The sequence below is a fragment of the Protopterus annectens genome, chromosome 8.part0 (assembly GCF_019279795.1).
Source record: "Protopterus annectens isolate FY-2018-M chromosome 8.part0, PAN1.0, whole genome shotgun sequence".
In the NCBI taxonomy this organism is placed as follows: Eukaryota; Metazoa; Chordata; order Ceratodontiformes; family Protopteridae; genus Protopterus; species Protopterus annectens.
This window is the reverse complement of record NC_056741.1, coordinates 1369527945-1369552560: the sequence shown is the minus strand read 5'-3', so window position 1 is coordinate 1369552560 and position 24616 is coordinate 1369527945. Positions and strand designations below refer to the sequence as shown.

The 24616-nt window shown below is 38.2% G+C and overlaps 1 protein-coding gene across 6 annotated transcripts in view; it reads right to left on the bottom strand.

The window, feature by feature from the left end:
- The window catches only part of CEP164 (centrosomal protein 164), a 1424585-nt gene that overhangs the window by 805139 nt on the left and 594830 nt on the right, over nucleotides 1–24616 (bottom strand). For all 6 annotated transcript variants that reach the window (XM_044080950.1, XM_044080952.1, XM_044080951.1 and 3 more), the window contains one exon: nucleotides 1313–1529. In XM_044080950.1, the coding sequence (XP_043936885.1) occupies nucleotides 1313–1529 (217 nt within the window). The remainder of the gene's footprint in view (nucleotides 1–1312; nucleotides 1530–24616) is intronic.

Sequence of the window (24616 nt, the reverse complement as noted above, 5' to 3'; positions counted from 1 at the left end):
TAGTCAAGCCCCTTTCTCAGGCAGAGCCAGGAATTTCTTCATTACTCCTTATACTTTCTCTTCGCACACAAGTGCCACAGGAAGAACAGTCTGCAGCTGGAACAGCTAACTTTCTTATTAGGTTTAAGACAGCACAGTTATACCACAGTTTCAGAATGTTCTCCTTCACAAGAATCAGAAAAAAAGAAAACAATGCCCAATCTGTTTATGTTCCCCACAACAAAACTAATGAAACAAATTGCTGGACTGCAGATGTATATTACTGCTTTAAGTACCATGGTTTAGATGTGCTGATTTCTGGGTAAAGTGACGGCCTCACCCTCTCCTTCATTATGCTGCTGGCAAACGCTTTTTTAACTACTTAGAATTACAGAGATGGTAGTAGAAAATATAATGAACATAAATACTACCTAGTCCTTGGAAAGCTTCCTCTTATGCAATGGGGAAGAAATCTAACCCCATCTCTTAAAAGTCTACATCAGTTACAGACTCAACATCAAGTAGATAGCTCCATGAGTGTTTACCAGCTGCACAGATGTTCATATATGTTAAAGTATCTAGACATCTATAGCATGAATGCTCCACCCACAGATGCACAGTAAATGACCTTTCAGGGCTTCAGCACAAAGCAATACCCATAATGCAGCAAATCACAGATTCTCTTTTTATTTAAACACTGGATATAGTCTATGATATTTTAGTGCCAAATAATGAGTAAGAAAGAAAGATCATTCCAAGCCAACTTAGAAGTGAAATTTTACCTATAAACAAAATTCTGTCACGCATATGGCTCAGCATGAATCAACACACACACACTCTTAATGGCCTACATCAGGATGCCTGTACCTACAGCTATCATAATGACATCATAGACACAGAGAAGAGTCTAAAGTAGGACCTGGAAAAGATGAACTGTGTGGTCTTCCTGCCTATGAAGGCAATACTGAGGCTTTGTCAATGAAACTATGTTTCACAGGTGAATAGCCCCAGGCAACAAATGTAAATAAATGTGTGCATGTGTGTATACATATACATGTATAAATAAATTATAACTCATTTTCTTACTTAACTCTTGGCTAGGCTAAGATCTAAATTATACCTTCTTAAAATGTTTAAGTATGACAAAAATTGTTACATAGGCCAAAACCAGTGTTCTTTAGTGACTTCAAGAAGGAAGACCATCTAAAAAAAAGCTATGTGAGAAGGCACAGATTATGCATAGATACACTAAAAAAAAAAAAAAAGAGATCACAATCATTGCTACCCTGACCTCCACCACCTCCTAAATTTCTCTGTAAATAAAAAAAAATACCTTTTTTTTTACTTTGTCCAACTCTTGTCTGAGTTCTTGAAGGGCTCTCTCCTTTTCTGCCTCCAACTGGATCTTTTCTTCCCTCAGTGCTTCTTCAGTCTCTTCCTTCATTCTGTCTGCCAACTCTCTCCTCTTGTCCTCAAAGCTTTTCTCTTCAGATGCCTTCAGCAATTCAAGCTGATTTTGCACTTCTTGTAGTGAGGCACCTTTCTCTTGCCTAAAGTTGGCAGATGAAAATTAAAGTATTAGATATTCTAATAAAAAGTTGCACAGCTCAGCCACTTGTGAAAAATACAGAGAAGTGATTACTTAACATCTCTGAAGATCTCTGTGAGATGCTCCGGCACTACATCTTAAATGTATGGTACTTGCTTTCTTCCAGCTATAGTAACCAAACATTTCTCAGCACCCATATCAATTTGAATAGGAGCTTACCCAGCAACATCACAATGTCCCTGTGTTAGGTTAAGAAGTTTGCATATCACTACCAGTCCCAGTTCTTTCCTTTAGCCAAAACTGGAGATCTTGGAAAAATATGTACTCCATCTTAAGTCTCATATCCTGAATTCCCAGTTTTCTAACCATGTACAGTAGGCAGAAAGCCCCATAGGCACAGTAGTACTTAAAGAAGGTCAGAGGGTGGGAAAGAAAACAGGACATGCTCCAGAACAGTGCTCCTGTGGATATGGTCAGCAGTTATACAGCTTTATGTCTTACTTCAAGGTTTCTGCAACAGCAACAAGACACAGAGGACAAACTGACAAACAACCCAGAAGGCAAGTTAAGGTGCAGAATACCTCATAAGAGACCTTGCAGGACTGCTCTTGCATAACTGACATGTCTAAGTGTTAATCATAATACATGGCAAAATTGTGTACAAAGGACAAGGGGGCAGCAGCATAACTATTTGCAGTGGATATACCTCTAAAAAAGCTAGAGACAGACAGTAATATCCATAAAGAAGTGCCCTTTGACAACAATGCCAAGAAACCTCTACGTTTTGTGATAACTAGACTATCCAGACACCTGTAACAGGAAGCATAGCAAATGACCCTTCCTGGACTTCAGAACAAAGCACTACCCACAATGCAGTGGGTCACAGTCATGCATATAACTAGCATGAACCAACACAAACTTAATGGCCAACAAATAACTTAGACAATATTTAATTATTAATTATTTAATTGTGTTATAAGTTCCACTCCTGATAAATTTGACTTTATACTTCTTATGAAACTTACTTTTTCTCAAAACTATACTGTGCATTTTATCATTTGTTAAGTCTGCATTTGAGATTTTATATACCTTATTACTATTTAAAACTTGTCCTTTGGAGATTTTCTCCCCGGGCCTCCGCTGAAAAAGGGCACAAACTCAGACGGACTAGCCCGGTCAACAAATGTCAAATAAATAAATACATACATAAATTTGTTGACTGCTGGCTTGCTACTTTTAGATGAAGCAAGATGGACAAGATGGTTATGCAAGGTATTTCATTCTCAAAAGTTAGATCACAGCTAGTAATGTACAAGAACCTGGTGAAACCGATTGTCACCCTGGTTTTCTGCTTCTGGGGGAAAAAGACTGGCAAATGTAGTGATTAACTTAGGACCATTTCACAGACCACTTTGTGGATGAAATAAAGACAGTCACTTTTAATGGAATTATCTTCTAGAAATGTAAAATAGTGTTAGTTATACATAATGGACTGTATCCCTAGACTTCATCCTACCAATGTCATGGTGATCAGGAACACAGTTTTCTAGGATAAAACCATGACAATATCCAAGAAAGCCATTTTAAAAGGAGAATGCAACAAACTCTGAGTCACAAATTGAAGGTTCATGGGGAATGTTCTTCAGAAGCAGTCTCTCTTTAAGAAACTGCTTTGCTTAACCTACGCTGGGCAGGAGATTTTCTAACAATAAGGTTTTGAAAAGTCAACAAAGTTGTTATACTCACAATGACTGTAAGTAGTTCAGATCCAACATGAAAAAGTGCCTCAGAAGAAAGGGGGAGGGTCAAACAATCCTAAAACATACAGACATCTAGACCCTAGTACTCCTACAACCCATTCAAAGAAACATTCTGTGTAGCACTGCAAAAATTTTAACTGAAAGGGCACATCACATGTATGCTTGAAACCTGGCTATGAGAAAACAATCTAGACCATTCATAGTAAAAATGCAATCTTACCAGAAGAAGGAGTTGATTCTGACAAAACTGTGGCAGAAGGCCAAAGTACTAAAAGTGGGAGACAGCAGAGTGTTTGTCGAGAATGACTACTCATTGTATACCAGGCAGAAGAGGAGTAAATTTTCCATTATTCAAGGCTTGCCAAGAAGCAGGAGTGAGATTCAAACTGCTGTACCCTATCTTCAGAATATTTTCCCTGGGGGCATAAAATCATTTTTTGATGAAGTACATGCTGAAAAACAAATACAAAAGTTTGCCCAACAAAAAGTGAGCTGTAAAACATAAGGAGATTCTGGTTCTTCTTCTTTTGGTAATAAAGACCACAGAGAGACTGTGCCAGAGAAACCTTTTCCAGTGTTTCAACGGAAAATGCTTGAGAGAGGGGAAAAAAGCACAAGAGTTGACAAGAAAATTTGAGAGTACATTGGAAATGAAGCAGAGAGAGGGTTTGGGAGACGGAGATGAACAGGAATAGAAGAAGAAATCTGGAAACATTGGACTTTTTTGAACTTTGTTAAACTTGCAGCGGATTCTAAAGCATATGCCCTACTTCATGTCATTAATGTTCTCAAAAATACTCAGAGAGGGAAGAGGAGGGAGAAACTTTAAGTAAAATATTTTTTAATAGTACTATTTAAATAATGCATGATTTTATTTGCATGTTATAAAAGTTTTTTCAGTTATTTTAAGTGTAATGAGGATACTAATGTAAATAACAGCCCCTGATTTTTCTTTTACTTTCTCTCTTCTTCTCCTTTAAATGTTAATGTTCTCACAGATAAATACAAAAAAGAAAGAGTAGTGAACTGCATTAAAATGTAGAGTGCAAACAGCTATGTACAGGAGACGCACTTGGAAAGAACTGAACATGTGAATTGATAAAGAAAGGTTTTCAGGATGGTTATGTTATGGGATAAGATCAGCTTATTAAAATGTATATTAATTTCAGTTTCATCAATGATGCTATAATCTGATTGTTAAAAAGTAAATATAATTTGTATGCAGGGCTGTGGAAAAATACAGCTTCATAAGCTAAAGTTACTGCTGTGTTTCAACTGCATTCATTTAATACGCAACAAGGAAAAGAGCAGAGGCATGTTAACTACTGTAAAAGGAATTTGTTAGCCTGACTCTACCTGGCTAGGAGTGTGTTGTTGCTAGGGAAAGTTTGAAACATTCAAGGTAAGAAAACAAGACCCCTTGAAGCAGCTGGGTCATGTATAGGAAGGTGTTCACGTGAAGTCCAAGGCAAGTATCACAAGGGATGAGAACATTTTCAAAGTCGTTTATTTGTTGTAGTTATTGTAAACGTAAAAGTTTGCATGACTGGTTTGATAAGAAAAGTGTATAAAAGATGTGTTTTTTCTCTGTTCAGAGAGACTAATTTACCAACTGCTATGAAGATGGTCTCCCAGCGCTGTAAATAAAATTTCTGTTTGTACATCCTGAAGTGTTGTTCCTGACTGAAAACATACAAGGTAAATTTTTAACATTATTTATTTATTTATGACTTTAACATTTTGGTGCCGTGCTCTGGATCTGAACTTTGGTATTGCTGCAAGGCAGTTCTGGAACAGGGCCCATCACAGATTTTCTGTGAATTCCACACTGCTTTGTATGGAATAGTCAGAGACTCAGATGTGCAGCTATTCAGGATGTGCAAACATACTAGCCTTGGCAGGGAAATTGTTTTATAAACGAAAAAGGGGCTGGTTTGTGTTTTTTTTCCCTCTCTTTTAGACAATTTTAGCAAAATGTAAAATAAGTGAATGACTGTGTTTTTGTTTGACTGAGTTGTTTGTAAGGTATACAAAGTAATAGTGGGAGGACCCCACAGCAAATGAGAATAGTAAATGTATGTGCACATACAGTCAAGGACAAATTAACACAAGGTGGTGCTTTATGTCAAGGGCGGTACCCTCAGGATTGAAAGGTAAGAGGTATGAGAGATGTTTTCTTTTGTCAATGTATGAATGAATGAGAAAAAAAAAAGAGAAAAAGTTAAAGATAAAGTTAAACAAGTTCATGAGCCAACCGCATGATTGGGACGTAGACTGTAAACTGTTAAAACAAGTTCATAAGCCCTCTGCATAATTGGGACGTAGACTGTAAACTGTTAAAACAAGTTCATGATCTCACCGCATAATTGGGACGTAGACTATAAACTGTTAAAACAAATTCATGAGCCCACCGCATGATTGGGACATAGAAGTATGCATTATTAAAATAAATTCATGAGCCCACAGCATGCTGGAATTTACGTGTGATTGCGTGGAAGTACCCTCAGAGGGTCTGAAAGAGTGGTCAGTTCTGGATACAGTACCTATCCACCCCGTTATCCCAATCACAATGCTGGAGCTGTAACTTTTGAGCAGGCGCCGGGATGAAAGCAAGGGGATGCTGTGGGAAAAGACTGATCGAAACCTCTCCTCTGTTGTTGCACGCCGACAGACTTCTTACCCTTCCCTCCCTCTATGGTGTGTGGATTACTACAATTATTTTCTGTCTTCTGAACTGCAAGGATCCAGGATTTGTAATGTAAGCCTAACATTGTTTTATTATTTGTTTGTAAAATAAGAAAAATGGGAGCAAGGATAAGCAAGCAAGATCAAATCCCTGAAAAGGGAACACCTGCATATTCTATGTATTTTAACTATGGAAGGAAAGTTGTAAATATTTGCATGACTGGTTTCAGCTTACTAAGAATTGTTTTGGTCGGGTATTTCCATTAAATGGAACTTATGATAAGACTAAATTAGTGACACTGAAAGTTACTTTGGAAGAAAAGCAAAGTAAGTGGGGGAACAAATGACAGCATTTTATTCCTGGTACAGTGAAGCACGTAAAAGGGAAAAAGAGTCAGCATTAACAAGGTTGCAGGATGCTAATAAGAAATTGTTGCAACAGGTAAAATAGGCTAAAAAGGCAGTACAGACCAGTAAAAACGGATCCCTTTATACTGTGTTAGCAAGTTTGGAACAAACTGAGGATGGCCAAAAAGCAGAAACTTCTGAAGAGGATGATAATCCCCAAGTAGCTACTGCACCACATCCCCCATATGCGCAGGTATGGGTACCTGTTGTACAAGACTCTGTTGTTTCTCAGTTCCCTACCTTTCAGTCCACTGTCCATTGGACACCCAGTTCATGTGATACTGGTACATCTCAGACTAGTTCCCTGTTCAATCTTCATCTTCTGAACAGGCATCTGCAGTTGAGGAGGGTTCTTTTTCCTATCCTTCTCAGATCGCTTCTACTTCCCCAACAGGGGCATTAGTATTTGACACTCCAGTATCTCACGCTCACATGACAGGGTACAAAAGGAGATCATGACCACTGCAGGGGATCTTTTGGCACCTCTCAGGGAAATTCTGGGGGCTAACAATACAGAACTTGTTCATCCTCCTTGGAGCCCTGCTGATTTGCATACTATGCCCAAATATTTTCCAAATATTAGAAAAAATCCATTAAAATTCAAAGAGGAATTATAAACTATAATTGAATGTCAAAATCCTAATTTGACAGATTTAAATCAGCTGCTTAGGGTAGTTACTTCAGATGAAATAAGGAAGCAGTTACTGGAAAAGGCTAAGATAACAGATTTCACTCTCACAGGGAATGCGTTAACAGAACAATGAAATTACGGACGTCTGTCAAGTTAGGACTGACTGATCTAAAATACAGGCATGTAAACAAAATAAAGGGGAAACCCCTGGGTCGTCTTAAAGCAGTATTTGCTAGACATTCTGGAATACCAGACCCAGAAGATCAAGCTAAGCCAGCTACTGCAGCAGCCTTTATGTAGGGTCTGCAAGTCCTTGTACAAAATCAAATAAAGCAAGTGCTCATAGACTGGCAAGGGAAGGACTTAGAGTCTTTATTAAGTGCTGCAAACCACTGTACAGAGTATCAGGAAAAACAGAGAAAGGATACTGAGGATAAGCTGTTAACTTTACAAATCAGGCAGCTGGAAAGCCCAAGGGGTCGAGGCAGAAGCAAGGGTAGGGGTAGAGGAATTGTTAGAGGATTTAGTAAAAGTGATGGCCGAGGGGAACAAGGTGCAGCTGGTTGGCAACAACGAGCTGGCAGTGCCGTTCCGGCTTCATCTAACACATCTTAGTTCAATTGTGGAGAAGCAGGACATTGGAGTGGGGAATGCCCGCACAGGCAAATGCAGAGTCCAAGATACTTGGACTGAATGGCAACCAAATTATAATAATGCAGTTTTTCCTCCACCGCCTCCTCAGATTGGAAGGAGTCAGGAAGCCCCATACTGACCTGGTCCAGGAAATAAATCAGAAGCAAATCTTAATCTTCTACTACTGCCAATAGATCAAAAAGGGTCTTACGTTAAGATGAAAAGAAATTCAAAGGAAACCCCATCTTTAGTGGACACTGGCTCCACTAGGTCAGTGTTAAAAATTACTTCAGATAGTCAAGTACCAGTATCAAAGCATAAAGTAAAGGCAGTAGGAGTGACAAATGCTACTGCTACATATCCTGTTTCAGAACCCATCCCCATTTATTTAGGTCCAAGTGAAGAAAAGCATTCTTTTCTTTTGAGTACTACTGCACCAGCAAATCTGCTAGGAAGAGATTTGTTATGCAAGCTGGATTGTACTATTTGCTGTACCTCAGAAGGGGTGTATCTGGATGTTCCGAGAGAAGCAGAGGAGGAAGTATTGGCAGTTTTAGCAGAAGCTGAGTAACAGCCTGTTGGAAGCATACAGGCAGACGGAAAGTTACTACAGCAGGTACCTGCAAACTTGTGGGCTAAGCATGCAAATGAAGTAGGTATACTGAAATCAGCAGAACCAGTAAAAATAAAATTAAACCTATCAAACCACTTCCTAGAGTTCCACAATATCCACTAAAGCCGGAAGCAGAGCAGGGAATCAAACCTGTAATTCAGTGTCTGACACAGCAAGGAATAATACCAGCTAAAAGCCCTTGTAATACTCCTATTTTCCCAGTGAAAAAGCCAGGAAAGGCTACTTATAGATTTGTACAAGATTTAAGGTCTCTAAATAATGGAGTACTGTCTACTTTTCCTGTTGTTCCAAATCCAGCAACAATATTGAGTTGCATAACTCTTACAGCTAGTTACTTTTCCGTAACAGATTTACATTCATCATTCTTTTCTACACCTATTCACCCAGAAAGTCAGTTTCTGTTTGCTTTTACTTATCAGAGACAGCAATATACCTGGACACAGTTGCCACAAGGATATACTGAATCTCCTTCACTATTTTCCCAAATTCTGAAAAAAGATTTGGAGAATATGACATTTCCAGGTGGGTCTGTGTTAGTACAATACCTAGATGATTTACTAATAGCATCAAATTCCTTTCAGCAATGTCAGCAGCCACTATCCTTGCAGAAAAGGGACACATAGTGTCTAGAGAAAAACTGTGATTGTGGTCACCTAAGGTACATTATCTTGGTCATTTAATATTTCAGGGTAGCAGGCAAGTGTTACCATCTTGTATTGATGCAATATCTAAGGCCCCATATCCGACTACTCAGTGACAGATCTTTCCTAGGTATGACAAGATACTGCAGGCAGTAGATCCCTAAATACGCAGAAATTGTCAAACCTTTGACAACTCTCTTAAAGCAGGATACACCAGAGCATCTCCTTTGGAATAGTGAAGAGGTAAATTCATTTCAGAATTTGTAACTAGCTTTAGCTACTGCCCCAGCTTTAGGGTTACCAGACTATGATAACACTTTTATTTTATTCTGTCATGAAATAAATGGATTTGCTCAAGGAGTATTTGCACAGAAACATGGGGACAGCTATCGTCCATTAGCTTATTACAGCAGTGCCGCTGCTACCATTTTAATTAATCTTCCACAATCGTTGGTGCTTGGGCATGACATTACAGTAGTTGTCCCTCAATCTGTATCATTTCTGTTGCTCAAAATGAAAACTCAACCACTCTTGACTGCATGTTTAACTAAATATGAACTTACACTTCTTTCTGATCCATCTATTTCTCTGATCTGCTGTCACATTCTAAATCCAGCATCTCAGTTGCCTAATGGTGAAGAGCATGACTGTGTTTGTGTCACTAACTATTTACTTTCTCCTAGGAAGGACTTAAAGGACACTCCTATACCCAATGCTGACCTGAGCTTGTTTGTGGATGGTGCCTGTGGAAGAAATCAAAGAGGGCAACTGACTGCAAGAATAGCTGTCTGCACCAAAGAGACAATATTGTTGAAACAAAGATTAGAGGGTGTTCACTCTGCTCAAATAGCTGAGAGGTAGTGGTTCTGCAAAAGGCCTGTGAGTTAGCCAAAGACAAAGTGGCCAATATTTTTACAGACAGCCATTATGCTTTTGGGGTGGCACATGATTTTGGGCAACTCTGGAAAGAGAGAGGGTTTTTGACCTCTTCAGGAAATCAAATTAAGAATTCATGGTAGTTAGATGCACTTTTACTACCTAAGAAGCTGTCTGTAATCAAATGTTGTGCACAACAAAAGGTATAGATATTGTAACAAAGGGTAATAATTTGGTAGACCACGCTGCTAAGCAAGCAGTAGTAGATTGTTGTAAAAATCTGTTTATGCTAACGATAAACTACAACAGTAATCGTGTATGTTAACGATAAACTACAACAGTAATCGTGTTTGATTTTGAAAAGCTGTCAGCCTTTCAAGCTGAAGCATCACAGGGGGAAGTTCGGAGGTGACTCAAGGATGGATGTATAAAATCCTCTGACGGCATATAGCGACATCCAGATGCCTGACTGGTGGCACCTGCCTCTTTGCTGCCTTACCTGAAAAGGGCATATCATCTACTGGCCCATACAGGTAAGACAGCTCTGTTTAATCAAATTATCCAAAGTTGGTATGCCCCCCATGTCTTCTCTGATAATTTAGTATGTACAAAACTGCAGTATATGCATATGCCCCTCATGTCTTCTCTTTGATACTTCAGTATGTACAAAACTGCAGTATATGTCAAGAGTATAATGTAAGTAAAAATACCAACAGTAAGACTGCATGTTTACCACCACCTGGGAGACCTTTTGTAACATGTAGTTGGACTTCATCCAGATGCCTAAGACTAATAATTTAAATTTATTTTGGTGGTGGTGTGTACGTTATCAGCATGGGTAAAAGCTTACCCATGTCGCAAAGTTGATGCAGTTACAGTTGTGAAAAAACTTCTGTAGGAATACATACTAAGATTCGGTATACCATTTACTATCAATAGTGACCAGGGAACACATTTTAATAATTCTTGACTAAAGGCATGTGTGTAAAGTTTTTAATACTAAGTCCAGTCTTCACTGTCCCAACCATCCATAGTCATCTGGATTAGTGGAAAGGGTAAACAGGACCCTTAAAAATAAAATTTTGAAGATTTATGCTGAAACCCACTTAAACCGGCCTGAAGCCCTCCCCTTAGCATTAATGACTATGACGGCTTCACCGAATGCCACCAGGAAGTTGAGTCCATATGAAATATTAATGGGGAGACCTATGGCCCTTCCAGCTAGCCCTCCCGTGGGAAATGCCGATTTAACTTTGTCAGATGATACCATGATCTCATATTGTAAGAACTTTGATTCGTATTTTGCAGCAATATCATTGAACAGTAAGAGCAGTGTTACCCAAGCCTCCTGACCATTATCAACTACAACCGGGTGATTGGGTTTATGACAAAATTTTCCAGAGGAAGAACGGCCTCAGCCCAACGTGGAAAGGTCCTTTCCAAGTCCTGCTGACAACCCTGACTGCAGTTTGCTGTGCAGGACTACTAACATGGATCCATTCATCTCATTGCAAGAAGACTTGCCATGTGGGGACCCCAGATGAATCATTGCAGCCAACAGAGGGAGATCAAGGTGTGACAGATAAATCACCTGCCCAATAAGGAAGTAGCAGTCCATGATGTATCCAGTGACGACGGATACCCTAGCTTTGATTTTGCTGCTGTTTTCTTTTACAAACTGGTCAAGAGAAAACAGTTTCTTGCTGGTCCTTCAGCAATATGCCAGAAATGTAAATATAATAAACTGCTGGATATGTTTGCATATACCTCATCATTCTAAGGCAGGGATTCCAATGATTCCCATCCCTGCAACACAGGCATTATTTGAAAAAGACTTTAATAACTTCAGTCTAACCTGGTGTAATGTAACTGACTTTTCAAAGGTTGTGTCTCTCTTCAACTTGCAACCACACATCATGGAGACGCACGTTATGCCAGAAATGGGACTATACCAGTCGGAAAAAGCAAATGTAATGACACCAGGCATGAAAGTGTGTTAGACTCTTTGCACTTAAAAAACTATGACTGGGGGCGTGGCATGGGCATTATAAGTGATGGTTATTACATCTGTGGTGATCATGCATACCCCTGGATGCCTACAAACTGGTCTGGATTTTGCTTTGTAGGCTATCTTACTCCTGCTATTCAACATTTTGAAAACCCACCAGCAGATAGACTGAGAAATAAGTGAGCAATCCACTAGGCAGAACAAGTATTTTCAGTCTTTAATACTGGGTATGGAGTGCAAAGGACAATGCTTGAAATCACCATGCTTGCTCAGATTCTACAGGAGGTGGCCAATGAAACTTCGCATCACATCAGGATGGCAAATTGAGAAATGACTGAAATGCGAACTGTGGTGTTATAGAATCGAATGGCACTTGATATAATGCTTGCTGCAAAAAGGCGGGGGGGGGGGTCATTTGCCCTCATACAGAGTCATTGCTGTTCATATATTCGTAACTATCAAGATGAACAGGAAAAACTGGCAAATTTCATGGAGCAAAGGGCCAAAGATTTGGACAGCACATCAAAACAATGGACATTTTTTGGATGGTTGGAAAGTATTTTTGGTAACCTGGGAACTAGCATAATGCAGGCTATTGTCATTGTAATTTTTATTATATTTGTGATCATTTTAGTATGTTCTACTTTGAAGGCTGTACTTACAAGATGTTTAACTTCACCTGCACATGAAATGCCACTGCACATACCAATCAATGACAGTTCTATTATAACAAAGGATGATCAATATGATGCTGAAGCTTAGTTTATCAAGTTACTACATGTATGCTATGACACTGATAGTATCAAAGGGGGTAACTGTTATGGGATAAGATCAGCTTATTAAAATTATATTGATTTCAGTTTCATCAATGATGCTGTAATCTGTTATAAAGCAAATATAATTTGTATGCAGGGCTGTGGAAAAATACAGCTTCATAATCTAAAGTTACTGTTGTGTTTCAACTCCATTCTTTTAATATGTAACAAGGAAAAGTAAGGGTTGTAGGAGCAGAGACATGTTAAATAATGTAAAAAGAATGTGTTAGCCTGACTCCTCCTGGCTAGGAGTGTGTCGTTTTTAGGGAAGGTTTAGAACATTCAAGATCAGAAAACAAGACCCCTTGAAGCAGGTGGGTTATGTATAGGAAGGTGTTCACGTGAAATCCGAGGCAAGAATCAGAAGGGATGAGAACATTTTCAGTCATTTATTTGTTGCAGTCATGGTAAACTTGAATGTTTGCATGATTGGTTTGATAAGAAAAGTGTATAAAAGATGCAGTTTTTCGCTGTTCAGAGAGACTGATTTACCAACTGCTATGAAGATCGTCTCCCAGCGCTGTAAATACAAATTTCTGTTTGCACATCCTGAAGTGTTGTTCCTGACTGAAAGCATACAAGGTACATTTTTAATGCTATTTATTTATGACTTTAACAGTTATTCAGTGAAATACCTGGGGCAAAGTAAGAGAGGAGTACTTATATTAATTGTAAGAGGAGCTCCAATAGTGATAGAAGAGGATATTAAAAGACAATAATGGTAGATGTGTAGTACTAAGGGGCTACTGGCAAGGGAGGAGGATTAAAGTGGCATGTACTAATATTCCACAGAAAACTGTTACAATGGAGCTTAAGAAAATTCTGGGAGAAATAATCAGCTTTCAGCAAGGAATATTTCTTATAAGTGTTGACTGGAATTTGATTTGCAACAATCAAGATGTGTCTGGGGGGTCCAGAAGGGAAAATATAATAAAGCAGGGTAGATTTTTTAAAGAAATTTAAGAAAATATTTGGTGTGGAAGTTGTGAATTCAGTACTAGGAGTTTGGAGTGAATTTACATTGTATTCCCCAAGATACAAAAACTTGGCTAGGCTAAACCAAATTTACATTTCAGAGGAACATGTACATTTAACTGAAGATCTTGATATGCACCCAATAACTATTTTAGATCATGCACCAGTAATAACTAAAATAAAAATACAGGGTAATGAAATAAAAATGAGACAACACTGGCACTTTCTCACCTAAGAGGAAATTAAGGATTGGATTGTGGAAATTATTCAGGAGCTACTAGGGAAGATATACATTTCTTCTGAAAATATAGCTACGGAGTGGGATAAAATTAAAGTGGAGTTTAAAATACGGTGGAAATAAAAGAAAGGAATATATGATTAAGAAGTAAAAATAATTATTTAGAGGGACTGAAAAAAGTTAAAGTGTGGCAAAATAGGAGGATTCTCACAGAACAAGAAGAGGAGCAACTACAGAATGCTAAACAGAAAATTATGCAACTGTTCTGTAATAATAACTCTAGAGCACAAAAACTTTTAGCAAAACGACTCAGGCAACAGAAAGTAGAAAGGGCCATCACCAAGCTTAGGTAACCTATAACAACGAAGATATAAAGGGATCCTGTAGAAGGATTAGAAATATTTCAGAAATGTTATGAAAGTCTGTATAAAGATAGAGAAATATGTACAAATGGAAAAGTTTATGGAAGAATTAAATAAGCCAAGGGTAGAGGTAGAGGAGGGTTCAATTACTAAATCGATAGGAGGAGATGAGATAAAAATGGTGATGTATAACCAATCTACAGGAAAGTCCCCAGGAATAGATGGTATTCCTGTGTAAGTTTGGAACCTAGGAGGGAAAAATGATAAGATCTGGAAGGTTTTCTTTAACAATATTTAAGAGGAGGAGAAGTACCAACATCCTGGAAGTAAGGGGTGGTAGCTGTAATACCTAACGAGGGTAAAGATCCATCAGGCCCAGCTTCATACAGGCCCATTTCAATACTAAACCATGACTATAAAGTGCTTATGTCTATAATGGCTAAAAGAATGATAAAAATTATGCCAAAATTGAAAGATATGGATCAATGTGGTTTTGTGGAGGCGAGGAAACATCTGATAACATTAACAGAATACTGATGATCCAGAAGCAGAATGTAAGAAAATACCACTGTTGTTGGTGGGTCCTGATGCAGAGAAAGCATTTGACAGAGGGAGATGGGACTTTATGATCAGAGCTATGGATGCATTTGCACTCCCTGCTAAAATTAGAAGGTTGATTGGGAGAATACATGAGAGATCACAGGCGAAAACTGAAGTGGGTTGGATTCAATCTGATAATTTCTGCTTGAGTGCAGGAACCAGGCAGGGGGTGTCCTCTCTCCCCTTTGTTAATTGCACTCTACTTAGAACCACTGGCAAAGAAAATAAGGGACTCATAAATTCAAGGATATAATTGGTATGGCAGTCAAGAAAAGCTGGCTCTATGTGCAGATGATACTATTTTATACCTGACAAAACCAGAAAGGGACATTGCAGTGTTGTGGAACATATTCATATATTTTTGGGATACAAAATTAATGAAGCTTAAACACAGACAATGTACCCACATATTAGTTCAGCAACATCCATATTAATGGGGGCATGATAAAATGTAGTATTTAGGAGTATGAATTAAAAATGATTCTGGTGTGGCAGCTAAGGATATGTGGGAAGAGACTAAACAAATGATAATACAAAAATTGAGAAAATGGAAGCTGTTATATGGATATCGATAGTAAGATACAAGCAGTTAAAATATTTTTAGTCACTTTAGTCTTATACACAGGTCAAGCATATTTTTATCAACCAGAGGAGAAGTTGTGGACAGCAATTAATAAAGAGCTGAAAGATTTTATCTGGGAGGAGAAGACAGCAAGAGTCAAGTGGGATAAACTTATTCTTCCAATAGAACAAGGCAGATTGGGATTACCCAAATTGAAGGGGTAATTCAGAGCAACACAGTTAAGGCTCCTATACATAGCACAAGCAGAAAGCTATAATAGTGGAAACAGATGATGATGATGAAGGGGGGGCTCAAGAAACAAGGAAAGATAACAATAATCATACAAAACATTATATTCATAACGTAGCAGAAAGTATTCTAAGAACTAAGCCAACACGGGAATGGAGACAGGAGATTCTGTTAATAGGGATGATTGCAATTAGAGATACAGACAATAGGCTACAGGGAGCTGGAATTTATTCAAGAAAACTAGCAAAGGAACAATGGTGTTGGGAGCAAATAACTAGAGAGGAAAGTTAATAGAATGAGAAGATGCCAAGAACTCATACGATTAAAATAGGGGACTCCACCTACTCCAGCAGACCTGTAACCAGTGGTGTTCCGCAGGGACTGGATCTGGGACCCCTACTGTTCGGAATCTACTTCTCTGACATACAGGCTAAAACTAAAAGACTGTGGCTGGCAAAGTCTGCTGATGACTGCAAACTGGGAGAGATCACTGAAACCCCTAGTGATGTTAACATCATGCAAGAAGGTATTATGCAGACTAATGACTGGTACCAAAGTCATGGTCTTAAACTTAATTCAAAAAAATGCATTATCATCCCCTTTGGCATGGGTGATGTTCATGCAAACTTCCACATCAATAGCAATACCCTAAGCACACAGTCAGCGATGAGAGATCTGGGCACACAGGTCAACAGCAACCTTAAGTTCAAACATCATGTCTCCACAGTGGTAAGAAGGGCATTTTATACTGCTCATCTCATAAGTAAGGGCATCGCCTCCAGGAAAAAAAGGGGTTAGAATCCCCCTGTACACTTCCCTCACCAGGCCAATAATAGACTACAATGCTCCCCTTGGTATGCTCATTTCCAAACACCTACAGCAAATGGAAAGAGCACAAGGGATCTTCAAGATCTGTCTTATGTGGATAGACTGAAATCATTGCCACATTACTCTGCATCACACAGACTGTTCAGACGCAACCTGTGCCTTGGATATAGAGCAATCTCTGCCCCAGCTTTAATGGAAACGCTGCATAGTGACAAGCCAAATGGCACATGGATCACTCACTCAAAGGACCTTAACCTGGTATGTGACATCAACAGACCTTGTTGGACAGACAGATTTGTGTCACATAGGTTGCCCCACCTTTGGATCAAGTTTCCTATTCATGTTAAACAAAGCCCCTCATTGGCCCCTTTTTAAGCGTAATTTAGAATTGGATGGGTAACTGGAAATTCACTGGGGGTTACACCCGTGTCCCTTTTGGACAGGGGCAAATGGTGCTGATTTTAGTGCCGGCTTGAATCAGGCACACTTAGGAACATGGGTTGAACTTGGCTAGGCTTGTGAGGGCCCTGGTAACCTCCTATGATCCTATGACTGCAGGTTAGAGATTGCCTTCCCTATCAAGGATTGATATCAGAGTATAGGCAAAGAGAAAGAAATAAGGGGGGGTCCTAAATTAAAGACCAGCAATGATAGAGTTTTTAGTAGAATCTAAAACACAGCTTGCCATTATGAAAGGAATAATTAGTAGAGCATATAAAATATTTCATAATCACTATAATAATCAATCAGAGGAGGTTAGAAAGAATTGGGAAGAGATTGAATAAGCAATTCACAAAGAGGCAATGAGGGATATATGTAGGTCTGCCAAATATACAATAAAGTCTAGAAGATTTATGATCTTTGCTTGGAAGTGTTTACATAGGTATTTTTAAACCCCAAGTAAACTCCAAATCATTTTTCCTCAGGTAGACAGCAAATGTTGGACGTGTGATGGGGAAGAAAGATGTAACCAGGACATATTTTCTGGGAATGTAATGAGTTGGCATACTTTAAAGATTCCATGCAGATTGCTCTATTGGAGATACTGGGTGAGAAAATTGATTTAACTAAGGAAATTATTTTTTGAGCTATGATAGAGAATTGGAATTGCCTAGACATAGTAAGGCCTTACTGAGTCTAATTATGACAGCTGCCAAAAAGCAATTATTAGAAAATGGAAATCAAAGTCTAAACCAACTTTACTAGAAGTAGTAAATATAGTAACAGAGATAAAACAACTGGAATTGGGATCTTTAGAAAAGGGTAGGAGCAAATTACATAGGAAAAATGGGAATTGTAGGATCAATACATGCAGAAGAGGAGGAACAAGGTTTAAAAGAAGGCAGGATCTGAATGAGCTATGCAATGTCTGACTGACAATGACAGGATATATTATAACTGATGTATAATGTTTGCAGCTACAGTTGTGTCAGCATGTTTTGTAATGTATAATGTTTGCAAATGAAATTGCGCCAGTATGGTTTGCTTTCATTTAAATAAATGTAAGATTTCCTTTGTCATACGTGATATCTTAATATAAGATGTTTCTTGTTTAAAAATAAAATAATAAGGAAAATGATCTCAAGTCACTTTCATCCCTGCTAGGTGACTCCTCTAGTATCAGGTTTACTAAGTAGACCCAAGCCTTCACAGACATACTCAGGACTTTAACCCACCACATCATGGAACTGGCTATAATTTTTGTGCATTTATCTTTCTGCACGATTTTTTTTGATGTATCAGTTGATCAACGCTAATCATAGTGACAAAAATATCAAAAACAAACCAGCAAACTAAAGGGTTTCCACTCAACTCATTCAATACACAAAATGTAGCAAATACAAAAAAAAAACAGTGTTTTACCTCCCTGTATATCACACACCACAGCCACTATAAACATACCAACTCCGAGAACACACAACAGTGGGCAAAGGGGCAAGCTGTTTAACCCCTGCTTGCCAACCCCAGAAAAGGAAAAGCATACAGCACACTAAACGTCAGCAGTTTAAGTGAAAGGACATACGCATTAATTTATGTTGCTAATTATATCAACCTGTACTTATTTGATCACTTGCAGGAACTGGAGAAATGTACCTTGATATAATTTGGTGATACTAAATTTCAACAAAAGCTGAAGAAACTAATGAATGTAACCATTTTTTAATAAATATCTTGGATGTGGTTGAAAATGGTCCGTCTAGATCAGATCACACACCCAATCATCTAAAACAAACAAAGAAAAAAAAACATGTACACATAAAAACAGGTGTGTTCCAAACCTTAATAAAAATAAATAAATAAATAAATTACAATTTGCTAGAATCCCCACCCTCATTATTGTGGAAAGATATAATAGCCAAGAATAAAGTCGGAGGCCTAATACTACTGGGGCATATCAGAGCATGTGCCCTGACATCTAGACAAATGGTAGGGTAGGTTAAGTCTTAAAGTCAAAAGCCAACGAATGTAACAGCTACATTCTATCTTTTGTAACAACTGATAGAGCAGATATTACTGCATTAGAAGCTGAAGATTCTTCAGAGCTGGCCAGCAAAGATATTCTTGTAACTGGAGATTCAATTATTAGAGGAACTGATACTTATATTTGCAGAGAAGATAATGAACATCGAACAGTGTTATGCTTGCTTTGGGTAAAAATAGAAGATGTGAGACAAGCCTTGGAATGCCTCAATGCAAGGAAGTACAGATCTGTTTTTTTATTTATGTTGGTACAAATGATGTAATCTGCAAGGATTCTCTGACTGTTAGTAGGGAGCGGACAGCCATCGTAGATAGTACAGCTTGTACTGGTGTTAGGATGCATTTTTTCACAAATCACCCATAGCAAGGATAGTCAGGTCACTGTGAATGAAAAGATTTTTGGGTAAATTCCTACATGGAAAAAATGTCCTGTTTTAAAAAATGGAAATGTGTAGGGGATCCAAGCCTAGCGGCACAAGTGTTCAGACAGGATGGCATGTATTTGTTAAGATCGGGGAAGAGAATTTTTGAAGCAGATATTTTGCAATATTTGACAAAGACTAGGCAGGATTTTTGCCAGGTTGAAAATTTTAACAGTTTACAGATAGCAACATTTGATGCATCTGTGATGGTTGCTAATGTTAAGAGCATTAATAATACATTTATTTATTGGAAAATTTGTTACATTCCCACAATATTGATGTTATTGTTTGTGAAACATGGTTAAAGAACAATAACTGGAAACCAATTCTGACAGGGTATAAATGCTTTTACTGTAACAGACATTCTAACATAAAATCAGGTGGAGGTGTTATGATAGGGATTAAAGATAATTATGAGACCAGTGATTATTACATGTTCAGTGATAACACCAATACTATAGACTGTGTAACTGTGAAAATAAAGACAACCCTGGAACATATAACAATTGCTGGAGTGTATAGACCACCAAAGTCAAGTGCAGATGACCTAGAGGAATCCATACATCTCTTGGATGAAACCCGGGTGGGAAGAATAATATTAGCTGGGGGCTTAAATTTACCAAAAACAGACTGAAATAATATTGATTCAACAACATTAGTAAGGAAATTATTCACAACTTATATTCAGGAACAACAACTGCTTCAGATAGTAAACAAAACTACCAGGGGACAGAACATACTAGACACTGTTTGTGTTCCGAAAGAAATGACCGTTACTTCAAGTCAAGTTTTACCACCATTGATGTGCAGCGATCATAGGGTTATAGAGGTTAATTTGTTGCTAGCTAATTCTGCCAAAATGAAATCTAAAGCAATGCACAGAAGATTAATTACAGATTATATAGAAGCAAAACAGTCACCATGTAAAACTAACTGGAGTGAGGTGTTCAGTGGAAAAATTGCAGATGGAATGTGGAAAGTTTTGAAAAAGAAATTGTTTGGGTGTAAAAAAATAAAAAAAATGTTTAACATCAGGCTCTAGGCATACAACATCAGGGGGATATACAGTGGATATAAAAACTGTACACACCACTGTTGAAATGCCAGGTTTTTGTGATATAAAAAAATGAGACCACAATAAATCATTTCAAAACTTTTTCCACTGTTAATGTGACCTATAACCTGTGCAATTCAAATGAAAAACAAACAAATCTGTTAGGGGAAAAAATATTCAAAATAAAAAACGTACAATAAACTGGTTGCATAAGTGCGCACACCCTTAAACTAATACTTTGTTGAAGCACCTTTAGATTTAATTACAGCATTCAGTCTTCTTGGGTAGGATTCTATCAGCATGGTACATCTTGACTTGGCACTATTTGCCCACTCTTTCTTGCAAAAGCACTCTAAATCTGTCAGATTGCAAGAGCATCTCCTGTGCACAGCCCTCTTCTGGTCACACCACAGATTTTCTATTGGATTTAGGTCTGGGCTCTGGCTGGGCCGTTCCAAAACTTTAATTTTCTTCTGGTGAAGCCATTCTTTTGTTGATTTGGATGCATGTTTGGGGTCATTGTCATGTTGAAAGGTGAAATTCCTCTTCATCTTCAGCTTTCTAGCAGACACCTGAAGGTTTTGGGCTAAAAGTGACTGGTATTTGGAACTATTCATAATTCCCTCCAGCTTGACTAAAGCCCCAGTTCCAGCTGAAGAAAAGTAACCCCAAAGCATGGTACTACCACCACCATGCTTCATCATGAGGATGGTGTTCTTTTGGTGATGTGAAGTGTTGTTTTGCGCCAAATGTATCTTTTGGAATTGTGGCCAAAAAGTTCAACCATGGCATCATCAGACCATAACACATTTTCCCACATGCTTTTGGGAGACTTGATGTATTGTTTTGCAAATTTTAGCCGGGCCTGGGTGTTTTTCTGTGTAAGAAATGCCTTCTGTCTTGCAACCCTACCCCATAGCCCAGACATATGGAGAATATGGAAGATTGTTGTCACATGTAGTACACAACCAGTACTTGACAGTTATTCCTGCAGCTCCTTCAGTGTTGCTGTAGGTCTCTTGGCAGCCTCCCTGACCAGTTTTCGTCTTGTCTTTTCATCAATTTTGGAGGGATGTTCAATTTTTTGCAATGTCACTGTTGTCCCTTATTTTCTCCACTATTTGATGACTGTCTTCACTGTGTTCCATGGTATATCCAATGCTGTGGACATTTTTTTTGTACCCTTTTCCTGACTGATACCTTTTTCAACAATGAGATCCATTTGAAGCTAAACTTTATTTGTGGTTAATCAGAGTCTCTTTAATTGATGGCAGCAGTATATTATCAAAGAGAACATATTTGAATATGTTACTTGATCATTATTTTTTCACTTTTCTCACAGAAACATCAGCCATGTACAGCTGTGGCTATCCTTTGTGGATAGTGGTAAGGAAGATCTACAATCATGTCTCAGCATCAAGATAAAATATGTTACTCTGACATTTTGTAGGGGGCTGAGGAGTCATGCTGTTTACACGTACAACATGAACAATTTCAGATGTATGACTGTGGTCATTTATTCTTTCACTTTCATCATGTATGACAGCAACAACTTCAAATATATCACTTCGGCCATTTGTTCTTTCACTTTTGATCCAGTCTAACTCAAGGTGGGTGAATAGAAGTTGATTAGAAGTTGACTATCAGTTTTGGAGTTTAGGTGGGCAGACAGCATTTTCAGGCATGATGTATGTATCCTTACAAACATCTGTCTTCTCAATTTATTGGGAAATTCTGTTTTTGCCAAGTTTAAGCATTAAGCTTTGGACACAACTTGTTTCTTCCTTGAAAGAAATATGACTGAATTTCTTGCTCAGGCTAACACTGGGTCAAAAGATTAAGGAAAAAAAGCATTAAAAATATACCTCAGACTATCTAGCACCACATAGCTTTTAAAGGCCTAGTGACCCCCAGACACCTAGCTTAATTCAAGTACTTGAGTGCAGTCTTGGATAGTTACACTGTGTTGAAAGGATGGAACAAAGGTGAAGAGGAAGACAAGGAGTGGAAATGGAAGAAATAAGTAATTCAGGTGTTGTAAGGCTGTACGTAAGTCCAGCAAGAATTATTACTTTAGACTACACAATGCATAGTATCATAGCTTCTTCTTATGCCTCTACTGTGTATATGAAGTTTACTCACTTTCTGCAGTTTAGTGTTCACAGCTTCATATGCTCAATTCTAAATATGCAGAACATGAAAATAATTGAGGAGTGAGTGTTACATAAAGTAGTACTGAATGACTACTATTTCTGTGTTTCGTCAGCATTAGCTCCCCCATCCTCTGGATCCACCACTGGATAGTAGAAGGCAAGTCTCATCTGTACAAGAATTGCTGCAGGAACCTTCACAAAGTTCTCAATGAACCTAGTTAAATCTACTACAACCACTCTTCAATTATGTAAGAAAGGAAAGTATTGTAGCACTTGGCTTAAATTTAAAAGTGTCTTTCTCACCAATTATACAGGGGCAAAGAAGATCCTAAACTCAGAATGGTCACTTTACATATGGGAGAGTAAGGTTACTTCAGCAGCAGAAAAGGCAGTAACAATGCACTTATCTCATGTACTGTACATATTAAATTTAAATCATGCCTGAATTCATGCAACCTCAGTAAGGCAACTCAGGTATGTATCATGAGAGATTTACTCTCTTTGCATGCTTATGTCACACAAATGCAATACTTTATGACACAAGCACATGTAACATGAGGAAACTATTTTTTCAAACAGTTCTTTTCAAGAAGCCGCATATTCAGTCTTTCCTTCACTTTAACCTTTGTTTTCTGCAGTTTTGTCAGCTCATCTGAATAACTAATTAAAACTTCAAGTCTTTCTATTATTTTAAACACCTCTAAATGCATTTGATTTATTTCTCCCCTAAATTACCCCGTCATCTCTTGTAATACTGCCTAAACAAGAACTGCTTTTTGTTAAACAGCTGCAAGACTATTCTCAGAGTTCTTTCTTGTCCTTTTCTTTGATTTTCTCTTGCTTTCTCCAGATATCTTCTTTGCTGCATCCAGGCAGTGTAGTGACTAACCAGTAAATGAATTTTACCCAAACTGTTACTTTTACTGACTTTTTTACACCACTTTTAAGTTTCACACTGGGAGAGCTTGCATCATCTTGCTTTTCAGAGTTCAGCAATCTTGGACTCTCCATGTAACATGAGGAAACTGTCCAGTAATGCATGATATGTTGTGCCTTACAACATCAATATAAGTAGCATGGACAAATTCTCTAAAAGACCAGGCCCTACTTTATCTTGTAACATGACTAAATGAAGCATGAGAAATTTCAAAAACAATGCAGCTTTGACTTTAAACAATAACACTTAAAACATAGGTAAATGCTTCAATAAATCAAACCCTGCTATGACAATTTCTTTGCTTAATAATTCTGCACAAAGCCAAAAATAATGAGCGGGACAAAGACTCAAAACCTTGTACTGTTTGAGTTTGAGAGTTAATTATAAATATTTTTTTCTGAGATTTTCCACAGTGTTAGGAAAATAGAGATTGGGTGATAATCTCTGGAAAGCTTAAAGTTGGATTTTTTTTTGGGAGAGGTATGATTTTTGTTGTCTGCCATATATTAGGCATACAGTTTCACGTTAAGTAAAGGTTGTACATATATAGCAGAGGAGTAACAATAAACTGGAATATGAACCAGAGGGAGAGGGTGTATGTCCCTTCAGCCATAGCACATTTGCTGTTTTCAAGGAGAAGTATCTCTAGTTATGTTTTTTTTTAATAAAAGAGAGACATATAATGGAGGGTATGGGGCAGGTTGACTGAAGGAGTAAAATATGTGAGCTGATGGAGGAGAGGGTGGAGAGCCGAGTACTAAAGTCTGAGGATAACAGTGGAGAGAAGAGAAGAGAAGGAAAAGTGAGCTTTGAGAGGAGTTTTATGACCTGTTAACCAGTTGACATCTGCCCAGAACTGTTTAAGAGTATGAAAAAGGTTTAGTTCATGTACTCTTATATAATGGCTCTTATGAAGTTTAACTGCTTGTTTGGACAGGCTTCTGAGGAGGGTGTAGTGTTGCCTTTTAGAAGGAACTGGGTCAGACTTCAAGGAGTGCAATGCTTTGTCTCTGAGAGACAGGAGGGTTTTGAGTTCGCTAGTGAGCCTAGTGTTTTCTTGGGCTTGTACAGTCTTGTGACTACAGGGAAGAATGAGTCTTGCAGATTACAGAGAAGTAAGAGCTGGGCAGCATTGT